Source organism: Haliotis rubra, unplaced genomic scaffold (genome assembly GCF_003918875.1).
Source record: "Haliotis rubra isolate DU_JTF1 unplaced genomic scaffold, ASM391887v1 Scf37, whole genome shotgun sequence".
Taxonomy (NCBI): Eukaryota; Metazoa; Mollusca; class Gastropoda; order Lepetellida; family Haliotidae; genus Haliotis; species Haliotis rubra.
In genome coordinates this window covers 222,218-236,438 of record NW_025767046.1, presented here as the reverse complement: position 1 = coordinate 236,438, position 14,221 = coordinate 222,218, and the positions used below count along the sequence as shown (strand labels likewise).

Below are 14,221 nucleotides of genomic sequence, written 5' to 3'. Positions count from 1 at the left end.
ATGGCAGTCAACATCCCAGGACTAGTGGCTGTGTTGGTGTTCTACGTCATCATTCTCCTCGTCGGCATCGTTGCTGGAAGAAAGAAACGGAGCACAAATGACTTCATTTTGGCAGGACGTAGTATGAATTCGGTGGTGTCTGTGTTCTCCATAACAGGTAAAATAATTATTTTGACGACTGAAGAATTTGCCTTTTAAGATAATTGACTATTGACTTCACGTGTATTTCTTCTAGTGAAAAATGACCTGCATCTTTTCGTTACCACCACCTAGTATCACGGCTATTTCATAGTAATGCAACCGACGGAGATCCGGGTTGAATATTGATCTTCAGTAACCCTTGCTTGTCGTAAGAGGCGACTAACGGGATCGGGGGGTCAGGCTCGCTGACTTGGTTGACATATGTCATCGTATCCCAGCTGCGTAGGTCGATACGCATAGTGTTGATCACCGGATTGTGTGGTTCACACTCAATCATTTACAGACCATATAGCTGGAATATTGCTGAGTGCGGCGTTAAACAACAGACAAAACACGTGTTAGGAATTCATTTACAAATGGTTATTTCAAAGTTGGAATCGAACAGTGTTGTCCGCTTTTAGTTGATCTTTGTGATTATGGAAATGGTAATGAATTCACCATAGTAAATATAATTAACTACATTGGGGGGACCGAGCTATTTCCATGTTTACACAAAAACTAACCATTTCGACTGGATCAGAAGCATCTAGTCACGAATCGTCTATAATATGTGATTATACGAGCAGGTAGCGGAAATATGAACTTATCTTGCCCAATCGGTGACTCCCCTCCCAAACACTTGCTTAACCAAGTCAATTGTTTACTTCAGTGAGTGAGTTTAGTTTTACGCCGCTTTTCTTAGCAATATTCCAGCAATATCACGGTGGGGGGACACCAGAAATGTTCTTTACACATTGTACCCATGTCCCGAATCGAACCCTGGTCTTCGGCGTGACAAGCGGACGCTTGAACCATTAGGCTAACCCAAAATACGGAATTACATCGGACATAATATCACGTACTTACACTTGAACTGAATGTTGAAAAACAAAACAAAATAAGAAGGACAACTAACTGGTCGATAAGATTAATCAATAGTTCATACAGTGCTGTTCTTGCAAACAAAACATTTTTTTCCTGTGGACATTATGCGATTTGCATGCGCTATTTATAATCTAGTACGATCGCAAAATCGGCAAATTATATTATACAATGAGATAATTATATTATATTAATGTATAATAATATAATTGTACAGTCGTGAATACGGAAACTCCTGAAACGTAAAGCGCCCATTTAGCTATTATTCGGTGGCAATTGTTCTTTTTCCACAAATGTATCGTGAAAATGAAACTAGCGTGTGACTATCTGTATTAAATAGTGGACAGTTATCTGTATTAAATAGTGGACAGTTATCTGTATTAAATAGTGGACAGTTTTTCAGAGAAGTATTGTTATTCACATTATACTACAGATGTAAAACATATAATATACATATAATATTTCAACACAGAATAACGAGTCTCAAATATCCTTAGAAACAGATTGCATGGTACGTAAAAAGTAAAATCGCGGAAACATTATGTGAATGGAAACTTAGTGATGGAACTCGCCTCTCGTACAATATGCATAAGGGGCGGTGGGGTAGCCTAATGGTTAAAGCGTTCGTTCGCCCCGCCGAAGAGCCGGGTTCGATTCCTCATATTGGTGTATATATGTCAAGCCCATTTCTTGTGGCCCGCACCGTGATATTGTTGGAATATTGCTAAAAGCGGCGTAAAGCTAAACTCACTCACTCACAATATGCATAAAAATAGTATGCGTAATTTGTCTGACTCCGCACTGCAGTACACGTCCGACGGTGGCCGGTAAACAAACCAGACAATCAAGTGATTTTTAGAATCATGCCGCCTGTTAACGTCTTTTAATGATTTTGTAAAAACTAGAAACGATACGTGAATCGTGAATTATGGCAGAGAATTTCCTGTTAATATGTGAAAAAATGTGAAATATGACCGCCGCATTAACATGAGAAGCATAGGATGTGCAGTTTATATTTATGTTTAACAACAGGCTTCGGAACAATATGTACTCCTTAAACACTGGGAATCTCTGTGATTCTGCAGCAGGGTCGAGTTGACGTTAAATTGACTTTGGATTCCGCCTTGTCGGTACACGTAGATGTACAGCTACCTCGGTCATCTACCCGTCAAAATATGGATTAGAATTGGTCTTCAGTAACCCTTGCTTGTCGTAAGAGGCGACTAACGGGATCGGGTGGTCAGGCTCGCTGACTTGGCTGACACATGCCATCGTATTCCATTTGCCTGGATCGATGCTCATGATGTTGATCACTGGATTGTCTGACCCAGACTCGGTTATTTACTGACCGCCGCCATATAGCTGGAATATTGCTGAGTGCGGTGTAAAACTAAACTCACTCAACGAGAATTTGCTATTACGTTTTCATTTGGGCAAGGCGAGCAAACGGTAATCGCGCCGCCATTCTGGAAGAGTGGCAAGCGCTTCGAGCTGTTGCAAATCCCAATTACTTTGCTTACTTTAAGCGATTCATGGCTTGTAACGCACCCCTTGCTTCAATGTCCAATGTCAAAGCGTCTCAGTGTCTAGACAAAGGGGATTAACGGTAACCCGTTATTGGGATAGCCTTATTACGACACTGATTAGGGGCTACTTTTTCTGACATGAAATTCGGCCATGTCACATTGTGTGCTTGCACACGAGACGTAAATCAAATGGAAACTCCCATTATGTCAATTTTGATATAAACTCAATATATAGTATATGATAATTAGAGATGTTGCATATCGATAACACAGATGCCAGTGATTGCCTGATCTGCACTATTCTCATACTCAACTTGTAGCTATTAATTTTATAGTAGTCATATTCCGATTGTAATGCTTGTGTTCTGGTCCGTGAAACATGGGAGACATCTTGCAAACTGCCAGGATGTTGCGGGCTTATATTGTTTCACGTTTCTATGTGCGGCAAGAGATTAATATTGGTGTATTTCATGGCAGATTGTAATTTCAGTATCTACTGGCAAACAAGGATAAGTTGACCCGGCGCAGAGAACGCGTTAACAAGAAGTAGGCGGTGCACGGCAATGAACAAACCCATTTGGTTTGTGAAAGGTAGAGCAGATGTAGGCTAGTGTGCGTGCATTGCATGACAATGAAATTGATTCCGTGCGTAGCTGCACACGCCTTGCTCATTGCTAACAATGGCAAGCGCCAGTGGGCGGAACTCATACATGCTAATACGGTCCATTTATCAGGTCGGTGCTCAACTTATCCTTGTTTGCCAGTACGTCATATGCTCCGGCATGAATATCGACTATTATTACTCGCCCGTGGAAGATACTGCATTATCTTACCTCGCACATAAATGTCGCTTTCTGATTGGCTAAGTGCTCTTCTATTATTTTCAATGTACCCCGCTTACAAGCGAGTAACATTTCAATGTACCCCGCTGTCAATGGCAACACATTTGGTACTTCGTGGTAGTAATTCTTTATCTCGAATTACATCTTATCATGTAATGATGTACGGAAATTACCGATGTTTTCGAATGCAAATCGATGGAAGGGAGACTCTAAATCTGTTTTTCTTGTCAGCAAAATCTAGCGATGGCTACAAAAAGATCTGTACCCGTGCTTCAAAACAATTCAACCTTAACGTTAAGGTGTTCGGTAAGATAAATACGTTGTTCACTGGTCCCTCGGGGCCCATGGGTTGATGTACAATCAATTTTTGTTTATGTTCCCCTCGCTCAGGGAACATAAACAAACATAGAGGGTACATCAACCCATGCCCCCCTCGTGACCTGTGAACAAGTTATAATGTAATATTTTTACGGCAATATTACAGTAGTGTAATACCACTAGACGTATGACGTCATAATAGTTACAGTTATGACGTCACAATGCTAATACCTCTTGTCACAATGGTATTGGACCTTGCTTGACTCGTAGAAAGCTGAGAGTCATCACACTTCGTAGGCAGTTGCTATCAGTTTATGTTGGAGAGTAATAAACAGAATACTAAACTCGCTTCCGTGAAATACCATTTTCATTAACCTCGTGAAAGATTTAGCATCAAACTCGCTTTTGCTCGTTTGATACCAAATCATTAACTCGTTTAAGAAAAATGGTACTATACGGAAGGTCGTTTAGTATCCTCTATATATTAATGGACTTTCACAAACCTTGATGTAGATGCAGACACAAACATGTATGTGTGTGTGCGTGTGTGCGTGTGTGCGTGTGTGCGTGTGTGCGTGTGTGTTTAAGGACTGACTCCCGGTTTACTTTTTAGCTTCAGCTTGGGAATCAACACGCAACACAGTCCAGCGATAGTTGTTTTAACTTGCAGCCCCGTGAAAATTCGGGTTAGAATTGATCTTCAGCACCCCATGCATGTCGTAAGAGGCAACCAACGGGTCGGGTGGTCAGGCTTGCTGACTTGGACGACATATGTCATCGTATCCCAGCTGCGTAGATCGATGTTCATACTGTTGATCACTGGATTGTCTGGTCTAGACTCGATTATATACAGACCGCCGCCATATAGCTAGAATATTGCTGCGTGCGGCGTAAAACTAAACTCACTCACTCACTTTAACTTGCAGCGACAGTTGTTGGAGGTGCATTTATCAACGGAACTGCCGAATCGATGGCGTCCCTGGGATTAGCATGGTCATTGGTGCCTCCTGGATTCTTCTTGGGAGCATTAATTGGTAAGGAAAAATGTGAACAGTTCGTTGTTTAGGACAGCCATTCTTTATGTGTTGTTTTACGTGAGTTTACGTGTCAACATATTGCCAGAGAAATACAATGTGTCATCAGAACAGTTTACAGTGATTTATTTCATGCGCTAATCACAACTTACTTTTGAAAATGTCACGCCGGAACTCTTTCGGGGAATTCAAATATATCTGTTCCGAACTCGCATACGGACAGATTCTATAAATTGGTGAATTCTTAACAAAACTTTACACCAACGCGCAGCTGTTCACGTGCACGATATTTGCAGATGCGTTTCAGCAATTTCATGCATGATCCTCATGCAATTCATTTGCATAAGGTTTGCAAATTCATCTTCGATGTAACCACATATATATACATAACATATAGTGAGTACTTTAAGTGAGTCTAAACTTTTGATGGGTAGTATATTTGTAGAATCTGCATGCTGTAAAGCATAGCACGGGAATCATGTATTTGTCGATTCACTTTGAACATTCGGATATTAAAATTCATTGCATAGAAAAATACATAATTTACCAGTACCTAGAAAGTCAGAATTTGACAATAAATCTGATTTAGAACGCGGGGAATCATTACTTTTGGAAAAAAATATACTGCTCATGATGCAGGCGGAATCGTTGGACTTTTAGAAGAGATATAGTATAATTACGGGAATAGTTTATGCGGCTTTACTGTAAAGATCTCGATGATACTTTGTTTGTTTTTTAACGTCGCACTCAGCAATAATCCAGCTTTATGGCGGCGGTCTGTTAATAGTCGAACCTGGACCAGACAATCCAGTGACCATCGATCAACGCATTTGGGATATAATGACATGTGTCAACCAAATCAGCGAGCCTGACCACCCGATCCCGTTAGTGGCCTCTTACGACAAGCATGGGTTGGTGAAGATCAATCCTAACCCGGATCTTCACGGTTTCTCCATGACGTAATTGTTTGTAAAGCTGTTTTATTGTTCTTTCTTTCATTCAGTTGCATTCGTGTACGCACCGAAGTTACACAGGTTGGGTTGTGTTACAATGCTAGACCCCTTGCAAAAGAAGTACGGCAAGTTTGTGGGAGGACTGTTGTTCTTCCCTGAGCTGATGGGGGACCTGTTTTGGGCAGCCGCCATACTTGCAGCGTTGGGTAAGCAATGCATGACAGAACCGATTTTCTTTTGTCTTTTATTTGTAGCACAAGTGAAGAAGATATCTGAATTATTTCCGCTTTGTACAATTGCAATGTTTCATTATTTTTCTGTTTTCTCTGTGATGAAAAGCTGAAAGAGTTTTGTATTGTTTGTTGTATAACGCCGCACTCAGCAATATCCCAGCCATATGGCGGCGGTCTGTAAATAAGTGAGTCGGGACCAGACAATCCATGCAGTGGTCAACAGACATGAATGGCGTATGGAATTAAGCAGTATAGCAAAGTCTTCAAAGCTCTGTATCATTGTGCAAAGTAAAATAGTGACAGAGTTTAGGTTTACTCCGCTTTTAGCAATATTCCAGCGATATGGGACACCAGAAATGGGCTTTTCACACACTATACCCACTGTAGGGAATCGAAGCCAGGGCGTCAGCGTGACGAGCGAACGCTTTAACCACTCGGGTACCCCATCCTCCCATAAGGTAGAGGAAGAATTTCTGCAGCACAGACATGCCACCTTAATTCCTGGATGTCAGTCTGGATTTCCAACCAGTAAGAAACATAGTTTTCCTATGGACTAAGGTAAGGCTAAACCGAGTGAACTACCACAGCCTGTCACAGACCGCCTACAGAGTGTAAAGAACAGTGCAGCGCAACTCATTACTCGCACACGGAAACGCGGCCATATCACGCCGATCCTGAAGATCAGTGGTTTACGGTGTCAGTACAAGTTCTTCTTGTACGTGTACAACACTGCTCCTACATATCTCAAGGAGCTCGTCACTCCGTGTGAGCCAGCGCGACCTCTTCGATCACAATCTGGATCTCTGATCACTGTGCCCAAAACACTAACTGTAATGCATTGACAGATGCTTCAACCAGACTGAAGCAACACTGTGGAATGATCTACCATCTACCCTTATCTTATGACATTTTTAAGAAGCACGTATAAACCCATCTCTTTAAATCATCCTACACTCAGTAGCACTTTTACTCTTTCTGTATAGTACCTTAGAGTGTTTTTGTTCCTTAATCATATAGGGAACTATAAAATGTTTGTATATTATTAATGCATTTTAATGGATTTGTATAACCACCATAAAGCTTGATTTGCTGATAGCACCTATAGGGAAATAAATCACGGTTAAGTTGATTTTTTACGGTTTAGTCACATGATAATTTCTTGGATTACTTTTTTTTGTCAAGCGATTTTATTTCTGATTTCGTTTTGTTTTCTTCTGAATTTTCATTTTAAAGTCCATTGGATCCGTAAACTAAGACAGCAAGTGTAAGATCTTAGGTTGTTGTTATTCCATGTGGATTAATATTATACGTACTCCTTCCTAGTGTACAACTTACTTGGCCCTGAAAAACGTAAAATTAGTCATCTGTCACACACCCCAAGCACCAACCCTCACACATCCAGCAAGCTGGTTGTTCTTATCGGACCCTATACCCTATCTTACGTCGAAGTCGTTGTTTCTCTTCTACCATCACATATTCTAGTTCCAAAGGTCCAAATGAACGAATCTGACGTTCTATATATACGTACTGACGCAAAGAGTTTGCACCAGGAATACATCTATGGCTCTGTTTGTCAGGTTCAACGATGGCGATCTTGCTGGACGTGCAGTCCTGGATCATGATTCTAGTGTCGGGTATGGTTGCGGCGGTGTATACGTGTGTCGGGGGTCTCCAATCCGTGGCATACACGGACATCTTGCAGCTCGTCTTCATCGTCATTGGTCTAGTATGTCTTTCATGTTTGTTGTTAAACGCCGCACTCGGCAATATTCCAGCTATATGGCGGCGGTCTGTATGTAGTCGAGTCTGGACCAGACAATCCAGTGATTATCAACATGAGCATCGATCTGTGCAGTTGGGATCCGATGCCATGTGTCAACCTAGTCAGCGAGCCTGACCACCCGATCCCGTTAGTCGCCTCTTACGACCAGTATGGGTTACTGAAGATCAATATTCAAACCCGGACCTTCACGGGTCTCATTGACACCGTATCACTGCTAGCGACACTATACTGGTGGCAGTGTTCAGCACAGTAATGAACCACCGTCCACAGGAATGAATCCGCCAGTGACTGTGGCCGTGGCCTAATGCTTCGGGAAACTCTAGACTGCATTTATTATGCACAATTTATAGGTGCCAAAGTTAAAGGAGCAATTCAGTAAAACACAGGATAAACTCAAATGATCTGTAGTGGTCCCTTGTTCATATAACTTCCCTGAAGCCCGTGTTAAGTCTATGGACTTCTATCTGGCAATTATTTGATCCCAAGCCCCATCCGATCCCCATATACAAAACACAAGCACATGATATAAATATAAATCAGATATTTGTGCTGGTCTCCTTTTTACACACCCGTGAAGATCCGGGTTAGAATTGGTCTTCGGTAACCCATGCTTGTCATAAGAGGTGACTAACGGGATCGGGCGGCCAGGCTCGCTGACTTGGTTGACACATGTCATTGTATCCCAATTGCGATTCTCATAACAATGATCACTGGATTGACTTTTCCAGACTCGATTATTTACAGACCCCCGCCATATAGCTGGAATATAGTGCGGCGTTAAACAACAAACCAACCAACCAACCAGCCTGTTTACACCCACCCACACGCTAATGTACCATTAAGGAGTTGTGGCGAGCATAAATATGTACATAAGTGGACTCTGTGTTATATATGATATTTAAAATATATGTATTTTGCACTGTATTGACATAATTTATATATTTGACATTTCAGGTTGTGAGCTTCCCTTTTGCGATGCAGCACCCGGCTGTAGATTTCAGTAGCATCAGCTCCACGTGGACAGGTCAAGTTCCCGTCAACATGATAGGATCCTACATCGACGTGTGTCTGTTGCTTGTGTTTGGAGCCATACCGTGGCAGGTATTATACCACATGCTAGTTGGACCGGCGTCGGTGGGGTAGTCTTGTTGTTAAAGCGTTCGCTCGTTACGCCGAAGACCCAGGTTCGATTCTCCATATGGGTACAATGTGTAAAGCCCTTTGTTGGTGTCCCCGCCGTGATATTGCTCGAAAATTGCTAAAAGCGGAGTAAAACTAATTTCAGCCAGTCAGCCAGCCATTTGTACCGCTAACACAGCTGTTTAGTAGTCCAGTGGATAAGTGACTCGCTAGTTGGGATTGAAGCTTTAAGGACGTCCGAAACCGACACCTTGAAACCAGGTAAATATTGAAACTGTGATTTCGTCGAGACGAGCAAAACGCTTTCAAGCCACTGACATATCCCCTTTTATATAAAAGATTTTATTTGCTTGTTTTTGGATTTATAAAATGGAATGACTAACGTTTGTTAAAAAGTCGATGGAAGAAAACTGGTTGATAATGACATTGGTCAGACCAGCTGCCTATACTTACCCTAAGTGGAGTGAGTGAGTGAGTGAGTGAGTGAAGTGAGCGAGTATGGTTTTAGCAATTTTCCATCAAATATCGTTGGGTGACATCAGAAATGGGCGTCACACTTTTTACCCTTGTGGGAATCGAACCCGGGTCTTCAGCGTGACAAACGGACGCTTTAACCTCTAGGCTACCCGCAGCGTCCCCGACCAGTTGGATGGAAAGTCGGTCAGTATGACTTGATGACATGTCACCGTGTCCGCAATGTGTGGAATGTACTCATGATATGTAGACTTGTCAAGACTTAATTATTTAAAGGATCATAAAGGTGGGATATTGCTGAGTGTGACGTTACAAAACAAACAACGCATATGTACTTGACGATGCTAGTATAAAAATCCCTGGTATAAATTACTATCTGTTAACATAAATCCTCATTAAAATATCAGTTGTTTTCCAAAATGTATATATTTGGACAGTTCATGAAATCCAAACTAAATTGACATGGCAAACATGGCAATGATTTACGGTCAACACGTAGCATGGGTGCCCCCTCTCACACCGACGAACGGTCAACACGTAGCATGGGTGGCCCCTCTCAAACCGACGAACGGTCAACACGTAGCATGGGTGCCCCCTCTCACACCGACTAACAGTCAACACGTAGCATGGGTGCCCCCTCTCACACCGACTAACGGTCAACACGTAGCATGGGTGCCCCTCTCTCACTGTGAACAGTCAACACGTAGCATGGACCCCTCTCAAACCGACGAACGGTGTAGCACGTAGCATGGGTGCCCCTCTCACACCGACTAACAGTCAACACGTAGCATGGGTGCCCCAGCTCACACCGACTTACGGTGAACACGTAGCATGGGTGCCCCCTCTCACACCGACTAACAGTCAACACGTACCATGGGTGCCCCCTCTCACACCGACGAACGGTGAACACGTAGCATGGGTGCCCCCTCTCACACCGACGAACGGTCAACACGTAGCATGGGTGCCCCCTCTCACACCGACGAACGGTGAACACGTAGCATGGGTGCCCCCTCTCAAACCGACGAACGGTGAACACGAAGCATAGGTGTCCCGGCTCACACCGACTAACGGTCAACACGTAGCATAGGTGTGCCAGGACACACCGACTAATGATCAACATGTAGTATAGGTGTCTCAGCAAACACAGACTAACGGTAAACGTGTAGCATAGGTGTCCCGGCTCTCACCGACAAATGGTCAACCCGTAGCATAGGTGTCACAACTCACACCGACTAATGGTCAACATGTAGCATCGGTGTCACAGCTCACACCGACTAATGGTCAACATGTAGCATAGGTGTCACAGCTCACACCAACTAATGATCAACACGTGGCATAGGTGTCACAGCTCACAGCGACTAATGGTAAACATGTAAGATAGGTGTCCCAGCAAACACCGACTTATGGTCAACATGTAGCATAGGTGTCCCGGCTCACACCAACTAACGGTTAACACTTACATTTTTATTTGTTTGTTGTTTAACGCCGCACTCAGCCATATCCCAGCTCTATGTCGGCGGTTTGTAAATGGTATGGACTACACAATCCAGTGATGATCGAGCATTGATCTACGCAATTGGAATACGATGACATGTGTCAACCACCCGATCCCGTTAGTCGCCTCTAAAGACAAGCATTGGTTGCTAAAGACCAATTCTAACCCGGATCTTCACGGGATTAACAGTTACAGTGTACTAAACTCGATGTTACGTCGTGATTGTCACAAACATTCTAATAAACTCACTGATTCCATCATGATGTAGGTATCTTTCTATCGTTCCTGTTCTAAAAGATACTACATAAACATTTTCTCGAAATGTGTCCAAATATTTTCCAACTTCTTCATTGATACAGTCGAATATTATTCAAACCGGTGTCAAACCCGACTTTCACAATCACCTTTACAGGCTTTCTACCAACGAGTGCTGGCATGCAGAACAGTCCAAGTGGCCCGGGTGTCCATTGCTTTAGCATCACTTCTAGCACTAGTGCTTGGGGTTCCTCCTCTCTTAATGGGCGCCATTGGAGCAGCTACAGGTATCACTCACTCACTCACTCACTCACTCACTCACTCACTCACTCACCTCACTCACCTCCACCACTCACTCACTCACTCTCACTCCTCTCACTCACTCACTCACCCACTCACTCACTCACTCACTCACTCACTCACTCACTCACTCTTATTCACTCACAGGTCTTAGATGTCTAGTTATTCAAGTGAATTTGTGAAACAGTTTGATCTTTTAACAAATGCCTGTTATGAGAAGACATCAACAGATTAACTTATATAGGTGTTTTCTGAATTGAGAAGATGTTTTCTCTGATATGTTTAGGCCTGTTTCATGAAGATTCACAAGATCACGCCAGGGCAACAAACGAGGACATAGAGAGTAGGAGAACCATGGTGATCAACAAGATCAGCTATATTTCGTGGCTTACATAAAAATAGACAACAATGGGCAGCCATTTTTAATGTTCGATGCTATGTTATTCCAGATTGGAACCAGACATCGTATGAAGGGGCGATTCCTCTCTCTCCTGAGATGCAAAGTTCCATCCTGCCTCTCGTCCTGAATTACCTGTGTCCACTTCCGGTTTCCATGGTCGGTCTCGGGGCAATTTCTGCTGCAGTCATGTCGTCTGCTGACTCCGTGAACCTGGCCGCGTCGTCCGTAGCGGCAAAGAATATTTATAATGATATATTTCGACCAAAAGTAAGTGTAGCGTAATTAAGCTAATAGATTTAGGACGTAAGGAGACCTATCCTTGGCTTCAACCGCCGCAACACAGTTGGAACATTGCCCCCAGACGACGTAACATCAGAACCACAAAAGGAAAACGTTGGGAATTACTTTATTTGATTTGAAAATATTCAGTGAAGACTATGAACCTCGCTAAGCTCACCTCACATAAATCCATTCTAAAACTGAACCTGACAGGACTCGATAAGCCTTCGTATACAGGTAAAATGGGTACAATGTCTGAAGCCCATTTTTGATATTGCTGGAATATTGCTAAAAGCGATATATGGAGAATTGGAACCCTGGTTAAAAAAAGAATTAATTAAAAAAATAATGTGGGTGTCCGCGCCGTGATATTGCTGGAATATTGCTTAAAGCGGCGCAGAATTAAACTCACTCACTCACTCATACACAGGTAATACAAGAAATTGTTCAGGTCCTATGTGCGGTTCGTTTGAATACGGATCACAAATAGATTATCAGTCCATTCTGTAGCAAACGAAAGAAGATCTGGCCTGAGATTTCTCAACCCGCCTCCACCTAGCCTGACTCATAGTTTCTGTCAAACCATCTGGAGGAGGAGGAGGATGTAGGCCTCGTATACGCTGAGATGTCACTGTAACATTCCAGACGATGAGTCTGATAGTAGCGACGTTGTCTCTGAACATGTCGGACCCGTGAAGATCCGGGTTAGAATTGATCTTCAGTAACCCATGCTTGTCGTAAAAGGCGACCGGACGGTCAGGCTCGCTGACTAGGTTGACACATGTTATCGTATCCCAATTGCGTAGTTCGATGCTTATGATGTTGGTCACTGGAATGGATTGTCTGGTTCAGACTCCATTATTTACAGACCGCCGCCACATAGCTGGAATATTGCTGGGTGCGACGTAAAACTAAACTCACTCACTCACGTGTTCTTTGTCTCATGATCATAAAATTGAGCAAAAAACTTATATATGTTCTTCCATGTCATTTCAGGCCAGCGATCGAGAGGTTTTGTGGGTCATGAGAATCAGCAGTCTTATCTTTGCTGGTGGTGCTTGTGCTTTAGCTATTGTCAGCAAAAGCGTCTTCGGTCTTTTCGTCGCGTGTGGTGACCTGATATATGTAATTCAGTTCCCCCAGTTCACATGCGCTCTATGGGCGAGTTGGGCAAACGGCTATGGATCAGTAGTTGGTTTCATCGTGGCTTTGATATTGAGGATAGGAGCAGGGGAGCCGTTACTGAACTTTCAACCTTTCATTCGTTTCCCACTTTATGACGAAGTGTACGGGCAGCTATTTCCCTTCAGAACACTCATCGCCATCATCAGCTTTGTTACAATATTGAGCATATCCGCTGCCACCAATTTACTGTTTAAGAATCGGATTCTGCCGGCCAGTCTTGACGTCTTGAACCCTTCAGGACGACATACCAAAGTGGACACTAATACCCCGACAAGCACAGAAAAGAATGGAATGAAGTCTCCCAGCTCAGAGGAAATTGCCTTATAAAACCTCTTACATATGGTGTCAGTGGATGTATTTATATTTTAACCGCTTGTAAAGTCTATGAAAGGTGTTCCCACGAACAGGACGCCAAATATCTTATTAATAAATCGCGATAGTAAAGGAGTGAATGTATGGATCTGTAGTGAACCTAATGTAAACAATATCCATTTACATGTAATAGTCACAGGCACGGTGCCCTGTCGTTACACATCAGTCTAAGTCCTAAATCAGGTCCCTTTTACACATACTGGACCAGAAGATCGTAGACTGACATTTACATGACCATAGACTCAATACGAAGACCCGCAGATTGGCATTTACATGACCCCACACATTGAATCAGAAGGCTCGTAGATAGACATTTACATGACCACACACTGAACCAGGAGGTCCGTATATTGACATTTACATGACCACACATTGAATCAGAAGGCTCGTAGATAGACATTTACATGACCACACACTGAACCAGGAGGCCCATAGAATGACATTTACATGACCACACACTGAACCAGGAGGCCAATAGAATGACATTTTCATGACCACACACTGAACCAGGAGGCCCATACATTGACATTTACATGTACCACACACTGAACCAGGAGGCCCATACATTGA

At 43.0% G+C, this 14,221-nt stretch overlaps 1 protein-coding gene across 1 annotated transcript; it reads left to right on the top strand.

Annotated features, from left to right (window-relative positions):
• LOC124285796 (high affinity choline transporter 1-like) lies at window positions 1–13,606 on the top strand. The gene is made up of 7 exons (XM_046722062.1): window positions 1–157; window positions 5,786–5,941; window positions 7,546–7,694; window positions 8,706–8,852; window positions 10,168–10,393; window positions 11,865–12,082; window positions 13,091–13,606. Exons 1-7 carry the CDS (start codon window positions 1–3, stop codon window positions 13,604–13,606), a joined length of 1,569 nt encoding a protein of 522 aa, XP_046578018.1.
• The last annotated feature ends 615 nt before the right edge of the window (window positions 13,607–14,221 follow it).

Coding starts and splice junctions, on each gene's coding strand:
- LOC124285796 (XM_046722062.1), top strand. CDS start 1: ATGGCAGTCAACATCCCAGGACTAGTGGCTGTGTTGGTGTTCTACGTC. Junction 10,394..11,864: donor CCCTCTCAAACCGACGAACG/GTGAACACGAAG, acceptor ATGTTATTCCAG/ATTGGAACCAGACATCGTAT. Junction 12,083..13,090: donor ATGATATATTTCGACCAAAA/GTAAGTGTAGCG, acceptor ATGTCATTTCAG/GCCAGCGATCGAGAGGTTTT.